At 46.1% G+C, this 20,914-nt stretch overlaps 2 protein-coding genes across 2 annotated transcripts in view; one reads left to right on the forward strand and one right to left on the reverse strand.

The window, feature by feature from the left end:
* The window catches only part of GPATCH2 (G-patch domain containing 2), a 568,925-nt gene extending 552,618 nt beyond the window's left edge, over positions 1-16,307 (reverse strand). The window contains exon 1 of the mRNA XM_086927907.1: positions 16,201-16,307. Coding sequence (XP_086784033.1) covers positions 16,201-16,307 — 107 coding nt within the window. The remainder of the gene's footprint in view (positions 1-16,200) is intronic.
* A 220-nt stretch (positions 16,308-16,527) lies between these two features.
* SPATA17 (spermatogenesis associated 17) overlaps positions 16,528-20,914 on the forward strand; it is an 895,854-nt gene continuing 891,467 nt past the window's right edge. Inside the window, exon 1 of the mRNA XM_086925466.1 lies at positions 16,528-16,607. Within this exon, the coding sequence (XP_086781592.1) occupies positions 16,540-16,607 (68 nt within the window). The 5' untranslated portion in view covers positions 16,528-16,539. The remainder of the gene's footprint in view (positions 16,608-20,914) is intronic.

Below are 20,914 nucleotides of genomic sequence, written 5' to 3' on the forward strand. Positions count from 1 at the left end.
AAGAAAATGGCGTCGGAGTCATTTTGTGGGTACACACATTCACAATGACGAACATGTGCACCTACAGAATGATACGACCACAAACTGCAGCCATATATTTGCGAATTTTTATATTTTTGCTGATACAATACAGCACTGGCAAAAAACATTGCTTTTTACCGATTATGTTTAGCATCACTAATAAGCATTTGAAAAGCCAGCACGTCCACAGGTGCGACCTATTGCCTTTGTCAATGCTTGTTTTAACTGTTGAATTTTTGCAGACCCATAAGATTGGAATAATTCAACCAAGGTTGAGCCAGCACAGGGTGATGGGGCCACGCAAAATAAAACAGTTGATGGTGTTTGTGACACTACTGGAAGCCAGTCGAGTTAATTGTCATGAAAATAAAAATTACAATGCCACCCCCCTCCTCACAGGTGCCACAGAAAGCGGTGTCCTTGTCCTACTTTCGTGGTATTCTGCTCCTCTTACCCCTCTCGCTATAATAATGAGGCCTTGTGGAGCTACTGCTGCTTAGCATCTCAAGCAACACCCATTTACTTGCAACGAGTGGCGGCCAGTGAGTCCCAAAACAACTTTCTCTATCATGGCAAGGGCAATACAGCATTTCCGAGACCCATTCACAGAGACCATGCAGGTACACCTCACTCCTGCTCCCCTAGAGTGCAGCCTCTGCAACTGATCAGAATAAATAAGGATACTCTGTCCGGGCCCGCGGTGGTGTTATAATACCATATAGGCTTCCTACAGCAGCTTTGATGCAGTTGAAAGGCGAGGTAGAACTCGGCTCACATAGAGAGAGGTGGAGCAAAGAGGAAGCTCTTTCTCTTCATCCAAGAACAACTCCTTCCCTATTAAGCTGTAGCTCGCTTTTTGTGAAAAGCTCACGCCCTGCCTGTAGCTTTTCATTCCTGATTTCATGTGTTAAGCCAGCCAGCTCTAACTTTTTAACCAAAAGCATCTTGCAGTTTGGGACTTCTAGTTTCACTTTTGAAAAATAGGATTTATAGAATATATACCATTGGCAGCATGGCAGGGGCAATGCGTGGTGCAAGCTGTAGTGGTCTCCTTACAAGAGCCCTGGCACTTGTTTTTTTTTTTACAAATTAAACACTGCTCGAAGGGGATCCAGGCCCTGAGAGCCCTGCTGCATGAGAAGGATCAGTTGAATAGCCAGGTCTTGAGTCCTTTCCTGTATTCAAGCAGTGAGGATGATGTCCATACGTGAAGGGGGAGGTCGTTCCAGGATTTCGCAGCGAGGTAGGGGAAGAGGCTTCCTTCATTGTTGCTTCAGCGGATGCAGAGCGCAGGTGCATGCCGTGGTTGATGTAAGCTGGTCCTTGGTTGTGTAGGGTTTTATAGGTGTGGATGAGCTTCTTGAATTGACATCTCCTCTGGATGGTGAGCCAGTGGAGCTTCTTGCGGTTGGGGGTGATAGGAGTCCGCTTAGGGAGGTCGAGGTCTGGCAGCAGAATACTGCATTGTCTGCAGCCTCTTCAGGAGGTGAGAGGTGAATCCAACGTAGAGTGTAAGCCGTAGCCCAGCCTGTTGGTGATAAGGGCTTAAGTGACAGTTTGTCTAGTGTTGACGGGAGCCATTTGAAGATCTTGCGGAGCATGAGAAGGGCGAAGAAGCAGGCAGAGGAAATTGCGTTGATCTGGCTTTTCATGATGAGCTTGCTGGCCAGGATGAAGCCAAGGTTGCAGGCATGGTCTTTCAGTGTGGGTGAGTTTCCAAGTTCGGAAGACCTCCAGGCATCGATTTATTTTATTCAGTGTTTTGTATCATGCGAACTTGACCCCATAGGGTATCAGAGTGCTTCGCAGTAAAGGACGTGACTACTTTTTCTTTAGTACGTTACTCTGGACAGCAGTTAAAACACTAAAGCCCAATTCAAAATTGTAACAGACACTTCACTCAACAAGAAAGATTTGAGCACATTCGCCGAATGTAAGCCTAGAGAAACCATAGCATAAAGAAAGCAATAACCTATATAAAATAGGCGAAATTGTACCTTAGCAAGAGATCCTATTGCATCTTGTTTTTGTACGCAAATCTTACGAGGTTGTTCGGTAATGGTTACGGTGGGAATTTACTCATTAGAAAGATCTTGGTTTCTTTCTTGAATCTTATGGAGTTAGGTAACCTTCTGATTCTTGGAGGTAGCGAATTTCATATTCTCTGTGCAGCAACTGAGAACGCTCTGTCATAAGTTTTTTCTTCCGGAGAATCGGTGGCCTCAGCTCTAGGTCTCTGGCACTCCTGGATTGTCTGCTTCCCCCAGACATCTCCGATTTCCGAGCTAGATATCTTGGTGAATTGAAGTGTAGCGCTTTGTGAGTGATACACGTCAATTTGAGTTGAATTCTGGCTTCATATGGTAGCCAATTGAGCGCTTTCAGGTGAGGAGAGATGTGGTTGGATGTTTTTGAACCTGTGTTAAGGCTTGTTGCTGCATTGTGGCAGGCTTTTAGAGGAGCTGTTGCAATCTTGGGAAGCCCTGAAAGTGTTGTGCATCCATATTCAATCTTCGAGATTACTAATGAATGAACTGCCATTTTGAGGTCTGCTGTTTCGATGAATGGTTTCAGTTTCTCAATGAAATTCTGCATTTCTAGCCAACAAGTTGACGTGTGATTGCATGTTTAGGCTCTGGTCTACTGTGATTCCTAAAGATTTGGTTGATTCTACAATGTTCGGGGGCAGTTAAGTGCGGTGATCAAATTAGTCCATTCTTTTATAATGGGGGGACTTTTGGTGGGTGATATTAGGAAGAATTCGGGTTTTTTGCATTTAGTTAAAGCGGATTGCTTGTTGACCATAGCTTCGTCACCCTTAATGCCTTGTTCATTGTTTTGATCTTCTCCAAAGAAGAAATCTTATTGTAAATCGGAGTGTCCGCGTACATGTGGAAAGAGATGTTGACAAGGTGGAGTATATCTGTTAGTGGTTCCACATATAAGTTGAATATTGAAGGGGAGAGGGTTGAGCCTTGTGGAACCCTGATCTAAATGGGAGAGAATGCTAACTGGTTTTTATTCACCAGAAATCTTTGTGTTCTGTTCCTCAAGTAGGACTCTAACCATTCTAGAACGTTCCCCGAAAAGCCCATCCTGTTTTCCAGATGTTCTAGCAACATATCATGGTTAACTGTGTTGAATGCTGATGATAAATCAAGAAGGATTAAAAGACATGCTTTGTTTTGGTCCAGAGCGAGTAATGCGTTGTCTACTATGTGCAGTATTGCCATTTCCGTACTATGATGTGGCGTAAACCTTGATAGGCAATCGTCTACTATTTTGAATTTAGAGATGTGTTGACTTAGTTGTTGAGGAACATATTTTTCTATCACTTTTGCTATTAGGGGAATGTTGGATACTGGATGAAAATTGTTACGGTCTGCGGGATTCTTCGTTGTTTTTTTTAAGATGGAATGACTTGGCCCATCTTTAGACAGTCTGAGAAGGATCCTTGACACAGGGAAGAACTGACTATCGATGTCCAACTGGGGATGATCGCCTGGTCGATGGACGGCACACATTTTGCTGGTAGTGGATCGTTGTAGTGCTTATTTGGCTTAATGACCAATATGGTTTTAAAGATGCTGTTGTGGTCATATAGTTTGAAAGTAGACCATTGAGCTTTCTTTTTGGGTACTGACCGATTGAGCAGTGTTGATTCACATGGTTGTGAGGCCTCCAATGTGGATGCTGCTGTCCTGAGCTCACATTTTAAGGACTTGGCCTCAGATGTAAAAATAAATTGAGAATTCTTCACATCTGATTTGAGATTGTGTTGATTCTAGTGCGGATTGGGCCATTTTGTTTGATTGATGTTTACCAAATTCAAAGAGTTTCAAAGGTCTGTTTTTATGATTCTCCAATTTCGTCCTAAAGAATTCTTTTTTTGATTTGAGAATATTTTTGTTGTAGGAGCTTCTGGTTTTTCTTAGCAGTTTTAGATGTGGGGGTGATGGTAGTTGTCTCCATTTCCGTTCTGCTAGTCTCAGTTTACGCCTTTCTTCATTTAGTGCTCCGCTGAACCAGGGATCTTTATCGTTGTCCGTAATTCATTTCAGTTTTAACTGCGCTATCAAGTCCATTATCTCTGACATCTTCGCATTGTTTTGCTCCTTGAGTTTGCTAGCGTTTGTCATATTTCTGAGAGGGGGAAGATTCCTCCTACACAGTGAAGCTACGTTCTTGTTGTCCCCGCACTTTGTGATCCTTACCTTTTGTTTGGGTTTGATTGGTGGAGTGAGTTTTTTATTTTTTACTCTTGGAATTTGGAAAGTGATTATTATTAGATCATCTGACCAGTCGCAAGGCATGATTGAGGTTATGTTCACATCTTTTTCTTTGGAGATTATCCTGTCTAGCGTGTAGACTTTCATGTTCGTTGGAAGCATGCAGATTGTACTAGGTTTTGATCTGCTAGGAAGTCTTTGATGGTGTTGACCTGGCTGTTGTTAGAATCATTGTTCCAGTGGAGGTTGAAGTCCCCTAGGAATATGTCATTTGAGTGTAGGGAGGCGTTTGCTGTGATGATCTCCATTAGGTGGTCAGTAAAAAGTTCATTCTTGCCAGATGGGTGATAGAATGCATGGCCCTTGAAAAGTTGTTTCTCTGTATTTAATATGGAAAGTGTGAGGTATTCACATGAGCTAAGAGGATCGGAAGGTAATGAAGTAACCAAGAGCTCCGAGAGATGAATGAATCAAATACCCCCCCTTTTTTAGGTCGAGGTACTATCCGGTTCAGTAGAGAGATCTTATGTTCCTTAGAGGGGCTCTTTATCCCGCCTCTAATTTTGCTCTCTCCCATTGGCTGGCTTCCTAAATGGAGGCCAGCCATTGGAGGAGAGAGCCGTCCCTCCAAATAGGCTCAGTACTTTTCGGATTTGGAGGTGTGTTCGGTGTTCTTCTTTCCACTTTTTAGCCACGCCCACCGAACACACCCCCAAATCCGAAAAAAGACAGAGCTTGCCGGGCGCCATTTTGTTTTGTTCGCAATGAAGGTGAGCCTCGCTGTCCTCTTGTGCTCACTTTCTTCTGTCTTTAGCCTCACCGTTGCTGTCTTTGACCGCCTCTTTTTTCTTTTCCTCTTCCCTTGCACGTTATTTGACCAGTCTCGTGTTCGGTTTGCCTTTGTGACATTTCAGTTCGGTTTGCAAGTCTCCCTTGTTGGTGTGGGGTTTCCTGCTTCCGTAGCAAACACCCAGACCCTGCTGTTGCAGTGTAGTTTGTAAACCTCACGTTTTTCATTACGCTTTTCTCACTGTTAACACACTGTGGGTCAATACTGCCCCACTGTACTACCCAACTGACCAGATCTCTAGCGCATTACCACCCCGTGCCCTCTAACCCCTAAAATAACTCTTTTTCCTTGAAAAGGTGAAAATGTATTCGAGGAGCCACCCGAGGCGAATAAATTATGTAAATAGTATGAAACCACCCTCCCGTGTCCCAATCTTAGGGAAATCGATTTTCCAAACGGTCGCTCGCAGTGATTACCGAGGTACGCCTGGCTGCTGCAGACTCTGGGATACTTCCTGTAGTCCCGAACACCGTCGAGAACTGGAGGTCGCGTTTGCTTTTGAAATGCCGAGAGTAATCCCAGAATGCCTTTGGTGTTGCCGGTCTCCTTACAGGTGGGTCCGAGAAGTGCAGTTTGCGTGCTAAATGTGGCACCATAGTGTAGATGATGCGCTGGCATATTAGATGCTGCAGCGTGCTCTGTGGTAACCCTGCGTCCCTCGGGCCCTGCTGGCAGTCCGTGCCTTTCTGGGTCGTGGAGAAAGAACTTATCACTCAGATCAGAGAACCTGCGAAAACTGTGAGTATAAATGAGCGCCGGGACTACACTGTATAATAATGAGAAACTCTTGCGTGACCACTTCAGCTTTTATACGAAAGAGCCCAGCTGTGTGTTTGTCGAAGAGAATGTATTTCCGGAGCTTAGCAGCCTGAACGTTTGTAACCCTCTGTGGTACCACGGATCGACTTACTTTCATAGGGAGGCGGCGTCACTGGGCGGGAAACGGCTGCCTGTAGTAGTGTGTGTCTACACAGATGAAGAGACTTATTGTGTGTGACTTCACTCAGTGGACTCCTGCCTAGGGCAGAGCACCTGGCCTTTCTTTCCTGGCTGGGCTTCCGTGAGGATGGCCGTTGCCTCTTATGCCAGGGTCAGCTGATAAGTTGTGTTCCTCCAAAACGGGCTTGAGTGCATGCAGTTCAGAAGTTTGTTTTTTTCTTGGTTTTTTTAATGCATTAACCTGAAAGGATAGTTGCTATGTACAACTGTTTTTGAAAACATTGATGTTGTGGTTTTATATTGGAATTGTCATTGTGCTTTTGCTCGTCCCTTGACCCCCACCCCTTGGCGATCTAGGCAAGCACCGGACACTCCTCTGTAATGCTGTTATGTTCTCCCTTTCTCTCTGCTATCTCCTACCTTGTCTCTCTCCTTCTCTTCCTCGCATCCATTTCCCTCATTTGGTTTTTATCTCAGCCCTCACCCCTTTCTCACGTACGCCTCTTTCACTTTTTTTATTTGCTTTCTCGCCATTTCTTCCTTTCCTTCCTTTAACTCCATTTCTGTCTTCTCTTTTTCCTTTTTCTCTCCATGCACACCATCTCTCCGTTCTCACTCTCTACACTCTGAGGGGACGTCCCGTGCCTTTGTGGCTTTGCCTAATCCATTTACCTCTCCCCGGGAGGTGACAGATGCCTGGATTGTGTGCTTCCTGTTGTCCTGCTTCTTCCATGACAGTGCATGTCTCCTCACACTGCCCACCAGCGCATATCACCCCTTTTTCAGTCTGATGGGAATGTGCTCATTCAGTCCGTGGCCTCTCTCGCAAGTGTCAGTTTCGTGTCTCTTGTGAGAGTGAATCTGGCAGGGAGAGGTAGTCCCAACAATAACCTGTGTCTGTAGATTAGTAAATTCACAAGTTGTAGTAACCACACAGCCCTCGAGTGCCATTTTCTTCCGGCTGCGGTTGAGGGAGGGAATAGAAGTAACTGCAGGCGGTCAGCATGGATATGCCTTTCCAAACTGTGGATCAGACTGAGGTCACGGAGAGAGGACAGCAAGCAAGGGCCTGATGCATAATAGAAACATGGGTCTGAGCTCTGGTGAGACAGGAACAGACACTACGGCCTATGACTACTCTCTCTGCCATTTGGATAGTATGACAAAGAGGGGGCTGTTGTGCCCAACCGGCTACCCTGAGCACGCTATCGGGTAGCCAGCCTTGCACTCATATTGTAATGAATCAATTTCTGCAGACTGTGAAAGCCTCAGGGCTCAAATCAGTAAATGTGATGGCCTTGTGTGTGTGTGTCGCTCTGTCCGCGTGGCTCTGTCCGCGTGGCTCTGTCCGTGTGGCTCTGTCTGTGTGGCTCTGTCCGTGTGTGTGTGTGGCTCTGTCCGTGAGGCTCTGTCCGTGAGGCTCTGTCCGTGTGGCTCTGTCCGTGTGGCTCTGTCCGTGTGGCTCTGTCCGTGTGGCTCTGTCCGTTGGGCTCTGTCCGTTGGGCTCTGTCCGTTGGGCTCTGTCCGTTGGGCTCTGTGTGTGGGGCTCTGTGTGTGGGGCTCTGTGTGTGGGGGGCTCTGTGTGTGGGGGGCTCTGTGTGTGGGGGGCTCTGTGTGTGTGTGGGGGGCTGTGTGTGTGACTGTGTGGATAGCTTTTTTTGTAGGTGGCTCTATGTGTGGGTGGCTCTGTCTGTGTGAGGGTGGCTCTGTGTAGGTGGCTCTGTGTGTGTGGGTGGCTCTATGTGGGTGTAAATGCAATAGGACATGCATATGCGAGCAATTAAGCTATTGGCATTGTAAATGACAATGCCATTTAACGAATAAGCTATTGGCAATGTAAATGACAATGCTATTTATTTATGATTTAAAAAAAAAAATGTCATGAGCAATGCCAATAGCTCTACCTTTAGTAATGCCGAGACCATTGCATTGTAAATGCTTGTCTCTTTAGCCGGTCTAGCCTCATAATGTTATAGTTAGGGGGCACCAATAGATCCAAACATGGCGAGGAAGATTCAGTGAGCCACGTTTCAGTTAGGACAGATACGTCGATCTCCTGACTCTAGCAAAAGAACATCGATGTCGGACGCGTTTTTCACTGCTGAGCAGCAGTTGATTAGTAGTTTTGTGAGCGGTTTCTGTGAATCCAGAATAGTGTCTTATTCGAGATGGTTAGCGTTATTCTCTTCAGGTTGTTCATATTTAATTGTTTGTAACTGGGCCTGACTTCTGTGAAGGCATTTAATGGGACTGAGCTGATTACATTTTCATTGTTCTTGTTGGAAATGTTAGTTGTGGTCAGAGTCGTTTCGTAGGATTACAGCAGGGCTTGAGTTTCCTCGTCCGATAGATGACTGGGGTGTTTGCATGGCCAAGGTTGTCTGTTTGATCGACATTGGTGTAGCTTTTATATTGTTATGTAGTGAGAGTACTGCCTCCTGATTACACATGGACTTGGAGAGTGAGTTTTCTGTGAGGCACGCGATATTCTTCAGATCAAGTATAGCCTTGGAAATGGTTTGCAGTAGGTTACTGGAATTTAGCTTCGGAGTATCCGGGATCACTGCTGGTGCAGGGGGGATGAGGGATGTGCTTAGGAGACTTGACGTTTGATTGTTTGGTAATTTACCATCTATTATCTTAGCGACCATTATCTTAGGTACAGCATTGATTATGCATCTAGTTTTTCTTCTTTCCCGGCGGAGGCGGGGGGGGGGGGGGGGGGGGGGAGGCTCACCACTTAATCCTATTGGATTAGGTGTGAGCTCCTGCTGTCTGGAGAGTTAGATGTTAGGGGAGTGTTGAATGGTGGTTAGGTGGATGTAGTAGAATAATCCTCTTTGTTTTGGGCATAGCAGGTTGTCTCAACTTTTCTCAGACTATTTCTTGGTGATTGTGACAATTAGCTCCTGTCGTGGAGGTCATTTTGATCAATCATGCAGGAAATTGACTTTCGTTGTGGGATGGTGTTGAAGGATTTATGGTGATTGTTGGAGATTTGTCATTCAGAGTGGTGAAGTATTAGTCAAATTTGTTTAGATCCTTGTCCTTTGCTTGAATGAGTGCAGTACTGTTTTTATGGATTGTTATATTCAGTGCAGCTCCTAGTCTATGAGAGGGAGCGATCGATAGCTTAAAGCTGTATGGTATGTTTTTTGTTTCTTGTGTTTTCAATAGTTTTGTTATGGTCTTGCGCCAATTTTATGGCTTTCTTGTGAAGAATATTAGGTCATTAACTAAGATGCCCTTTTTATGTTGAAGTATGGGTCTGAGATCAGTGTCTCAGTGTTTTTTTTCATTAAGTTGTGCTGAAAAGCTTTGGCTGGAGATGTTGGGGGGGGTTAAATTATATTGTAGGAGTTCCTTCCTGCTTCTTTTAACTCTTGCCATTTAAAAAAAAAATCCTTCTTGCTTTCCATATTCTCTTTCTTTTTTCTCTCCCTTTTTTTGTTTTTATGGTCTGGCTTATAACTGATGGTGAAAATATGTCTGGGATCCCTCTTGAATTGGCTATTGAGAATTGATTGGGCAGACCAATTTGACTATTCCAATATGGCTGCTTATTTGCTCTCTGTGGAAATCCTACTTTTTTTTGTAGTCCTGTTTTTGATTCCTAGATCATTTGTTGTTGGTCTTCGTTCCCATTCTGTCCCACATCAGCCATTTTGTACAATACCAAGCCTTAGGGAAATGGCCAATATTCAAGGGACCGAGGTTGGACCAGTTTCCCTTTCTGTTATTATTTATTCCTTAGTTACTGTTATAATATTTCGTTTTTTACACCTCTCAGTCCAATTTTAACAAGGAGACTCCTCGGTTTCCTGGGAGTGTTGTGGTGGGTGGGGGCATGTCCTCCCTCTCCCGTGCCCCCTCCTGCCTCTGAGCCGTTCCCTAGAACCAGGGAGCGCCGCCCGTTATTTTCCCCCTGACGTGCCACAATTGGCTTCGCCTCCAACTCTGCGTCTTACCTCCTTGCACGGAGTGGAGCAAGGGAACTTCAGGGGAGATTCAGGGGTCTGGCGTGCTGAACGAAGCCTCTCTCTGTGCACCTGCTGTGCCTCTCGGCTTCCCCTCCCACTCCTCGTCCTACTTCTGTGCAAGGAGTGAAGTACAGGAGCTTCAGGGGACTGGTGTGCTGAAACGTAGGGGCAGATTTATGTTAACTGGTGCATCCCCAGGGATGCACCAGTTAAAATGCGCCACAGTGCGCCACAGCTCCGCCACCCATGGTGCGCCGCATTTATAATGCAGCGCACCATGGTGCAAAAATGGCCCGGATGCGTGACGCATCTGTGCCGGAAATGTGGCGCATTGCTGGAGTTGCGTCGCAAGCACGACGCAGCTCCAGCAAGGCTCGGGGGTACACCATGTGCACAATGCTGCGTCAAGACCTACGCCTGCTTCAAGCAGGCGCAGGGTTTTGACACAGCATTGCCCTAAAAGTGACTGAGTGAAATCTCATAGATTTCACTCAGCCACTTTCAGGAGGCGTTCCTGCGCAGGAACGCCCCCCCCCCCCCTGCGCAGGAACGCCTCCTTATGGTGCAGTGCTTTACAACGTGACGCATCTCCTAGATGCGTCACGTTGTAAATAGGGCGCATTGTTTGCGCCGCAGTAGCGTCAAATAAAGTGACGCAATTGCGGCGCAAAGAGGCGCAACGGCCTCATAAATCTGCCCCTGAGTCTCTTTCTGTCAGCTTCACGTCAGAAGATCCAGCTCCTCACCCTCCTACGTACTCTCCAAGGCTGCTGCTCACCCTCTGCATCCACCGTGCACTCTGCTTCTCTGGACGGTACTTATGTTGTATTCCGATGCGGTCTCCCACTTTATTTTTCTTTTTTTTTTTCGTGGCTAATTTGGGATTATTTAAATAAATTACTATCCCTAGCCCCTGAGCTCCTGGAGAGAGCCTCCGTCCTGTCCGCCATGTTTTTCATTCTGATCCATCCACTGGGGAGGTGTTGTCACAGAAGATTGTCACTTAGGCATCAATTCACTGGAGAGGTGTTGTTCCCCAAGATCAGCATTTCAGCTTTGTTTGTGTTGAAACCCATTCATTGGCCCCTCCTAGTTAATTGGACCAGAATACTCTGGCTTAGAATTAATTGTTCTCTTCCCAACAAAACCAGTTGTTGTTGTATAGCTGTGTTGAGATTTAGGCAGTTGTATTTCATCCAGTCGGTGACACTCGTCATGCACCTTTTGACATTTAAAGCATATATATTTTTTTAAAAGGCATGTCACGGTCCCCTTTAAAGCCAGGACTTGCTGAAGATGTCGCACATGACATAGGACCACAAGTAATGGAACAGAGGTCTAATGCATCCACTTCAGAAATCTGGATGCATTAGACCACTGAACTACAGATTCGTATCTCGGAAGGTACACCCAGGCATTCATCCTTCTAAAGATGATAAAATAAGTAGCATTGAGGTGGGCATATATAATAATATATAATATAATTTTTTATTGACCACCAAGATGCCTGAAGAGGTAAAGACTGGAGTGGTATGGAGTGCAAAAAAACGATGGATTTAGGCCCAGATCTCTGTACTGGGGTGAATGTATGACATTGTTCTGCTTTCTTTCCATCAAATGTGGTTTTTGCATTTGTCACCCCGAGTGGGAGGGGTATGCTCAGACGTGAGTCCCATGCACTCCACACCACTGGATTTAAGCAAGCCGGGTTGAAGACGGCTGGAATGCCAGAAACCGGTCCTCGGAAGCTTGTTTCCGGTCCAGGGAAGGCATGGCTTGGTAGTTTGGGCTGGACTGTTCCCATGAGGCACAGGGTCAGACTGATTTGCATATGGCCATGTCTGAACTGGGGTGGTGTGGAGTGCAAAAAAACGATGGATTTCGGCCCAGATCTCTGTACTGGGGTGAATGTATGACATTGATCTGCATTCTGTCCATCAACTGTGGTTTTTGCATTTGTCACCCCGAGTGGGATGGGTATGCTCAGACGTGAGTCCCATGCACTCCACACCACTGGATTCAAGCAAGCCGGGCTGAAGACGGCTGGAATGCCAGAAACCGGTCCTCGGAAGCTTGTTTCCGGTCCAGGGAAGGCATGGCTTGGCAGTTTGGGCTGGACTGTTCCCATGAGGCACAGGGTCAGACTGATATGCATATGGCCATGTCTGAACTGGGGTGGTGAGGAGTGCAAAAAAACGATTTAAACCCAGATCTCTGTACTGGGGTGAATGTATGACATTGTTCTGCATTCTGTCCATCAACTGTAGTTTTTGCGAAGAGGTAAAGAGGCACATACAATTACACATGTTATGTCCCATTGAATGGCCTTTCACTTACAGCAGAGGAGCCTTTTGTATCCAATACAGCAGCAACTCAATCATCATTGAGGAGCCTCTCAATCCACAAAAGGTCTGGTTAGTAGTCAGGCAGAGCAGTAATTTCAGGAGAGATACCGCTCCTCCTGATTCCATGTGGGTGTGTATTTTCTGGCCTGAAATTACTGGAGCCACAAAAAGAAGGCCCGGCAATGTTGTCCTGAAACACTGGAACCAGTATTATCAGGCACCTGTTAAAACTTGGCTATCTGAAGAAAAGGCAGCGACTGTGGGCTGCGGCACAGCTCAGCTACAACCCAACCAGACCAATAGGAAGAGTGGAGCAGGCAATGCCCCTCCAAACACACCAGACCCTGCCCCACTCCTCCAGACTCCCCGCACACAGAGCAAATGTTTGAGGGCAGAGGGATAGGGCTTGGGGTAGGCTAAGACTGAGAGACGTTGATTGACTAAGCAACACAGCGGTTGGGTTAAGGGGATTATAGGCAAGACTCTCACAAACTTGCAAGAGAGCATACATACCCTACAGAACCCCCAGCCCCTATCACCACGAGAGTCAAATACCCTAGGGCAGAGGAAGACTCTGGTGCAGTCAACCAACTAGTTCAGCCCTAGCCCACCCCTGACCACCCCCAACAGGCAAGAGTTGAAGAAGTCTACACCAGCACGCCAGTGACATCACAAGTGAGCACCAACAGCTCCCATGCTATTCCCCAACACTTAGCAGATCCCTGGCAGCTATCTAACCCCTACAACCGGACAATGCCCTTGCTCCCATTTATCTCTCAATAATAGCTGGTGGTAAAAGGGAGAATTAATAAAGCTGGAATCAGGAAACCAATGTGTTTCATTACCTGGATGTCTGCATAGTTTTTCTTCATGGTTACATGTTTAAATAGTATTTGGGTGGTACCTTACAGAAACAGTCATTCCAGCTCTGGCTAGTCTGGCACCCCTGCACAACCCAACTCTTAATAATAAGGGTCACAGAGGCTTCCCAAAAACTAGCAGAGAGGCTGCTAACCAATTGGTTGCTCACCACCCACTCAGCAGTCTTTTACTCCACAGAGGAAGCTCATTCCTATTAAATGGACTCTCACTCCCCATAATGTGAGCTATCATTTCACAAGTAGTGACCTCCTCACCCATTGTATAGAAGTACCTAACTTCCAATAGAGCAATGTGTCAATTCCTGTACAGAAGCTGAGAGGATGTCAACTCTTACTGAGGCCACTTAAGGACCACCATTATTAAGTGCTTCAGTTTACATTGCTAGACTATGACTGAAGTGTCCCTGTGCAGTCGTTAGCAGGCTGGTACGCCACATTTCTTTGGAAGGGTGCCGTCTTTCACTCTTCCTAGTTCTAAACATGAAGCTAATCCATTTTATGAGCCCTTTTTAAGCAAGAACAAAATATGTAATGAATTTAGCGTTGTTCTGAATATTAGTAAGTTTTGTTGGCATCCTTTTTGTTATAGAGGTTATTTTTACTTTGGTTTCTTTAACATGACATTATACCAGCTCTCCCCACTAGAGAGTTGGCTTATTCTTTTGGTGGCGACTCTGTTTTTGGTTCCAATATGAGCCTGCCAGTACAATCAACATATAAGGAAGTGCAGCTCTGAGAGTTTAAGCAATGGGCCCTCCAGGAAGAACAATTCGGGTAAACCAAAACAAAAAGGCATTTGTTAAAGGCTGAAGCTCGCATCCTTCTTGCACACAGTTAACCACAGAGTGAACATAGGAAAGCACCTCTGTTAATAACAACAACATAGTCAAAATAGAGCTGTCTAAACTCAGCAGTTTGATTCTGCATTACATCATATCAACAAGGGAGCACAAACTCCTATGGTTTCACTGGTATATACCATATTTACTTTTCATAACATCCTATTTTTAATTGCTAATCGTATTTCTAGCTTTGTCTTAATATATATGTTGTTAATGTCAATGGGAGACTAGTACTCTTCAGCTTTGAAACTTCTTAGGAGTGAGAACTAATTTATATGACAGATGACATCAGAGGAAGTCATTACACACAAACTTAAGAGATCAGGGGCAATATATAAGTTGGCATTGATTAAATACTAAAACAACTAAAATTAATGGAAAATTAATAAAATAACATCAACGTCTCACTATAGTAGACACAAATTAGCGATAAAGTGTTGAGGTGCGACATTCCTACGTACACCATTCAAATGAAGGAATCTGCTCAACAACCCATTCCCTTGAAGGTTCTCTTACTTCCTGAAACTTCTACAGCTCCCCGTGTGCATAGCAGATCTCTGAACGAACATGCATTTAGAGATCGTGTTCTAACCCTTCCCAGCAGATGGCACATTCTGGTTGCCTCGAATAAGAGATGAACCCAACTTATAATAATAATAATAAAAGAGTTTATAAAGCGCCTGGTGACGCCATCCCGGCGTGTCCCCGCGCTGTGGAGAGAGTAGCAGGACGCAGAGGCAGAAATTATAGGGTGTACAGGTAGGTTTTTAAGACTTTTCTAAAAATAGTTTCTGTTTCAGCTAGTCTGATGTTCATGGGAAGGGCATTCCAGTTTTTAGCCGCCAGCACGCGGAAGGAGCGTCCTCCCATCCTGGCCTTCTTTATACAAGGAATTTTAAGGAGACCAGTTCCCATAGAGCGAAGTGCTCTATTTGGCTCATAGGGTATGGCTAAGTCTTTGAGATATTCAGGGGCTTTCATAGAGTTGATCCTGTAGCATATAAGCAGTGTTTTGAAGAGGATCCTTTTTTTTATGGGAAGCCAATGAAGAGCATCCAAGGTGGGTTTAGAGGGAGCTCTTTTGGGTAACTTAAGGACTAACCGTGCTGCCGTATTTTGTAGGACTTGAAGCTTTTTCTTGTTCTTTTCAGTTGTCCCTAAAAGAAGCACATTTCCGTAATCAATACGGGAGGTGACTAGTGCTTGGGTCAGTGTGCGTCTGGCCTCTAGCGGAAATAGGTCTAGAGTGCGATTTAAAGTTTTTAGCACCCCGAAGCACTTCCCTACCACTTTGTGGACGTGACTGTCAAAGGAGAGTTTGGGATCAACCCAAACCCCCAAGTTCTTGGCTTCCTTGGCAGGGGTAGGTAAAGGTCCTAGACAGGCGGGCCACCAATCCTGAGTCCAGCTGGTATCGCTACCACCTATCACAAGAGCCTCTGTTTTGGAGCCATTAAGTTTTAGGCAACTTCCAAATGTGTAAGTCTCACTTCCAATCAGTGAGTCTTGATGTTTCTTGGGAACTATTTGTAACTATAAATGCCCTCTCCTCAAAAACGTGGGAATGTTGGGTCTGACAATGCAGTGTTCAACAAACACTTGGGATACTTTCGCTTAAAGGGGAAAATAGATTTTATTGAACGAAAGCTGGAACAATGCACCTTCCCATGGGGTCAGTTACAAATGCGTGTACCATTCGTTAACTCTTCAGCCAGCGTTCATATGTTTGGCCCACGTGAGGCTATAGGTCACAGTTAATACTTTTACAAGGTATTCTATGACTTGTAGTTTTTCATTACTAATGCGAATTTAAAAGCGACACGCCCGGCCTGGGAGAACGTATGAACTATGGCAGCGTAGGGGAGGGCGAATGTGTGTCTAGTGGTTCTGCTGCCCCATAGCCCATTCATTGTGTGGGCTGTCTCACCGTCCCCTTCTTCAACACGTGTGCATGCAAGTGAAGCACGCTTTCGTTGTTTCTTTCTCATTTGTGTTGCTTTTGATATGAGTATACCCCTCTAATATATGCTCTGATTATTTAACTCGTCCCGTCCTTTGGTCCCCGTGAGCCTCTGTAGAATTAAGTGCGATGCCCCATGACTTCGGCACTCACCCGTTGATCTCCCCACTTGTCCCAGGAAGACCTCCAGCCCAGGACATGAATTCAAGTCCAAAACAGCCAGCACTTCCGGGATGAGAGGCGGAGATGGGAAGATCCATTCTAAGGGACGGGGATTTCGCGGTTTAGGGTGCCCTTCGAAGCTGCAGAAATTAGAAACTGTAACTAAAAACTGTAGGTACAAACGCCATTCCTGATCTCCTCTCTTCCCATTCTCCCTCTTCCTCTGTTCGGCGCTGCGTTCCAGCGATGCTCCCCTCCTGCTTTCTCACAGTGGTAGGGCCGGTTGTCTTGGATACGCATGTACACTTGTGCGGCTACTGCTGCAAAAACATGGCATCCTTCGTGAAGCTGCAGAGCAGGAGCCGCGAGATAAGGGAGGAATACTATCAGAGGAACAGGTACTACAACGCGAACGCGGGGGGCAGCGAAGGAGCTCGCACAGGAAGAGGTCCCTTATTCTGACCCTCAGTTACGCTTTTTAATTACTCGTCTCCTTTTATGAGTCTCCAAAATATTCGTCCCTTGCAATACATGTCAAAGAAAAGTTCAAGTTAGACGTATTTAGCTGAGTAATTCACGAATCACGAAACGTTTACCTGTTGAGAGCCACGGGAACCTAGAGCCAGTGCAGCAAAGCTAAAGATGCTGTGGTAGGGTTGGCACTTTAGTTCAAGCCAGACCACAACAACGCAAGTGATTCTATTTCCACACTGAAACACCAATAACCTTATCGAGGCTTACCTAATCAGGGACATATTTTTTTTTTGCATATTTATATAGCGCACACTCGACCCGAAGGTATTGGAGCGCTTTACATTACACATTCAGGCACGGGGAGATAAAGCCATTTGCCCAGAATCACGGAATGTGGACGCGACCCTGCGGCTCGAACCCTGGTCTCCAGGGCCAAAGGCAGCAGTCTAGCCGATGGGCCACATCCTCTCTCACTCGAACTTGGCAGGTCCGAGCACAAACAAGGTTCTTTTTTGTCTGGTGTGCACAAGACGCTTGCGTGATCATCAGCCCAACCCTGGCCAAGGGGTACTGAACTAAGAAGATCAGAATAAACAAGAAGAATAGAGGTTCAGAATACGGAGCCTGAGATTTAAGGGAACCTAGAAGCAGTAAGACACAGGGAAGACGGCTACGAGATTCTGGATGGACAAAGTGCAGTAAAAGATGAACTAGAATGCTCAAATTGAAGAGGTAGAGCATAATGGAGAGCAAAAGCAATTAAAAATGGCACAGAAGTGGTACCTGTAGGACTTAGGCTAGATGTGGACCGCCCACGAGACAGCAGTGATGGCCAGAAGCTTCTGTTGGTGTAACCCTGGAAAGAGTATAAGAGCGGCTTCAGTGAGTTTACCTCAGACCCGCTGGCAAATAAGGGGTGGGTGCCAGAATATGGAATCTGCTTTCATGAAGGAGGTCAACAAGGCCCCCTCTCAGTGGGGATTAGTCTGATCACATTAGTTGAGGAATAAGAGCCAAAGCACACAGAATAAAATATTTCACAGCAGATCACTCGCATGGTAGGAAAGCAAGTATCATGTTAGGGTAACATTTACAGAGAGATAGGAACTGCCTGAAACTGATCGTGAATTGTGGTGGCAGTTCCTGGATGTGGGGCATTGACAGAGCCTACCTCGAGTTCACCGAGGCTCCTCCTGGGGAGTGAAGAGTGCCTGCAGGGTCTGAAGGGGCGGCCGAGCTTTGCTCCGCCGCAGCGCTTCCGCGTACAGTACTTCCGGCTGGCCGGACTTGGCTCCGCCGGTCGGGAGCACCTCCAACTACAACCCCAGCAGCCCTGAGGTGAGAGCGCCTCCCCCAGCGTCAGCGCGTAGCGCCAGGAGGCGCATAAGGGGAGAACTCCTGCTGAGGACCGTGTGGCAGTTCCTGGATGTGGGGCATTGACAGAGCCTACATCGAGTTCACCGAGGCTCCTCCTGGGGAGTGAAGAGTGCCTGCAGGGTCTGAAGGGGCGGCCGGGCTTTGCTCCGCCACAGCGCTTCCGCGTACAGCACTTCCGGCTGGCCGGGCTTGGCTCCGCCGGTCGGGAGCACCTCCGACTACAACCCCCAGCAGCCCTGAGGTGAGAGCGCCTCCCCCAGCGTCAGCGCATAGCGCCAGGAGGCGCATAAGGGGAGAACTCCTGCCGAGGACCGTGTGGCAGTTCCTGGATGTGGGGCATTGACAGAGCCTACCTCGAGTCCACCGAGGCTCCTCCTGGGGAGTGAAGAGTGCCTGCAGGGTCTGAAGGGGCGGCCGGGCTTTGCTCCGCCACAGCGCTTCCGCGTACAGCACTTCCGGCTGGACGGGCTTGGCTCCGCCGGTCGGGAGCACCTCCAACTACAGCCCCCAGCAGCCCTGAGGTGAGAGCACCTCCCCCAGCGTCAGCGCGTAGCGCCAGGAGGCGCATAAGGGGAGAACTCCTCTCTCGCCCCGCGAGGACGCGCGCGGGTCGCGCCGGGCTAAGCCCGGGCAAAGGGCGGGCCCTCTGAGGCCCTCAGAGTCCGCAGGAGACCGGACCGGGCTACCCCCCTGACATTTGCCACTCCCCGCATACCCAAGGTAATCATCCCATCTTGTGGACCTATAAAGATATCAGTGTGTAACAGGCCTGATGGAGGTGAAAAGTAAAACTAGGGTGGCGGATAGAAAAACACCTATGCATACACGCTCAACCACAAGGAAACAAACATTGGCGCCAACCCCTTTACCCACTTTAACTGCAATTGATAGGATGCTGCAACAAACAATTGGTGTTGTTGTTAACGCTATCGAAAATACGGAAAGAAGACTATCTTTACCTGCGAGTATGTGTTTAATAAGTCAAACGCCACAAATTGTTAATACACATGTTAGCGTTACAAATGAAACAACAATGTCACATGATTCACTTTTGTTGGAATCATTTGCTGGTTTGCCAAGGTATGACTTAATCCAATCAGACGTACCACAACCTTTAGAACCTACTGTTTCTTGTACTAGGGAGAGTAGACTGTCTATAACACCTGACCTGTCAGCTAGCATATTGCCACAGCCCCTAATATATAGTGATGTGCCTGTAAACAATGGGGAATTGGATGGTCGTGATACTAATGTTGTCATTTCAACTGTACAAATTAGTGATATTAGTTTGTCAAGTAGTGAAACTGACTGTGAGCCTGTACCTTCTAAAAAGAAATTTACCCAAAGTCGAAAAAGGTTAATAATTAACAAACTGGCTAAAACATATAGAAGAAAAAAGAAGAGGGCTATACAAATTTTAGAAACCAACGAAAGAGAGGGTGAGATACAGCAGAACAGTGGAGGGAGACATGTAAAAGATATACAATTACTGGAAATACAAACTCCAACTAATGTTGAGGCATTTACAGCATGTCTCGAGAAAATGGTAAAAACCTATATCGCACCAGTGATGGAATCTCTAGAAACTCTAAGTAAAAAATAGAAAACCTAGAGAAACTGGGCATAGCCAACTTGGATGTCCTAGAACACCTGGGCACGCAAGCCAGATCCCATACAACTAATGTAGATTCTGGGAACCAGAGTAAAAATAAATCAAGTACAGTAAATCGTACTCCAAGTGTGCCCACTGTGGCGGGAAACCCGGTACTTCTACAAGTGGAAGGCAGAGGCCAACAACCATCACCCCCAAGATAGTAGGTGGGCAAAAAGTAGTTGGGGGCCAAAGAAACATCAATGAGCCCGCCTATAATAATAAGAGCCTACCCGTACCGAGGCGCCATATTAATAATGTCATTCCATCCACTATTAATTTGCCACCTGATTGTAGACCATTTGTAGCGATACTCGCTAATGTCCCCAAGTTGTTGCCCAACCAATTTGAAAATCAAGAAACCCTAAAAAATAAAACCCTGCATTGGTTGGTGAAAAATTGTGGTTTCCCAATACGAGGTGCAGAAGAGATTATAACTACACAGAGGGTAGGTTGGGTAGGACCAAATAAAAAGGAGATAGATGGGGACTGTATAATCATACATTTTAGGACTACAGAATGGGCGAGAGATTCGATCCTGCACGCACCTATGCCATCGAACCACGAATATAACATCACTCTGTTCCTACTTGACTACTTTTACAGTAACCAGTCAGGAAGACAAATCACTACACATAACTTCCAGCATCCAAGAGCGGCCTTTATCAAATATCCTAATGTTGTACCCATCTGTCCCCCTCTACTCCCTAATCTATATGACAACTTCTTTGTCCCAACTTCTAATAGATTTCAGTTGCTCAACTCACTTGAGGAGAATGACTGACTGAATGTCTCATCCTTGACCCCGCATTCTGAAAGTATTGTAACAGGTGATACATTAACTTTGGAGAAAGAGTTGGGTGATGAAAGTTGTGTTAATAATATAACTGAGCCACAATTAATTTTACCAAATAATGTGATATGTACAGGCAATGTTATAGATAATGATTTAACTGTAACAAATGTTAATGTTAATGTTACTCCGATTGCAAGTTTTGAAGCTTCACTCTTGTCTAACCACCCTGAAAGTACAGGAACCAGTTAGGCTGACTCCCTTATAATTAATACTTGGAATATAGCAGGAATTGCTTCGAAATTATGCACCCCGTTTTGGGATAATTTCATCATATGTGGTTATGATATTATATGCTTACAAGAGACATGGCATACAGGACAAATAGAAGTTGAAGGTTATACCTCCTA

The sequence above is a fragment of the Lissotriton vulgaris genome, chromosome 6 (genome assembly GCF_964263255.1).
Source record: "Lissotriton vulgaris chromosome 6, aLisVul1.2, whole genome shotgun sequence".
In the NCBI taxonomy this organism is placed as follows: Eukaryota; Metazoa; Chordata; class Amphibia; order Caudata; family Salamandridae; genus Lissotriton; species Lissotriton vulgaris.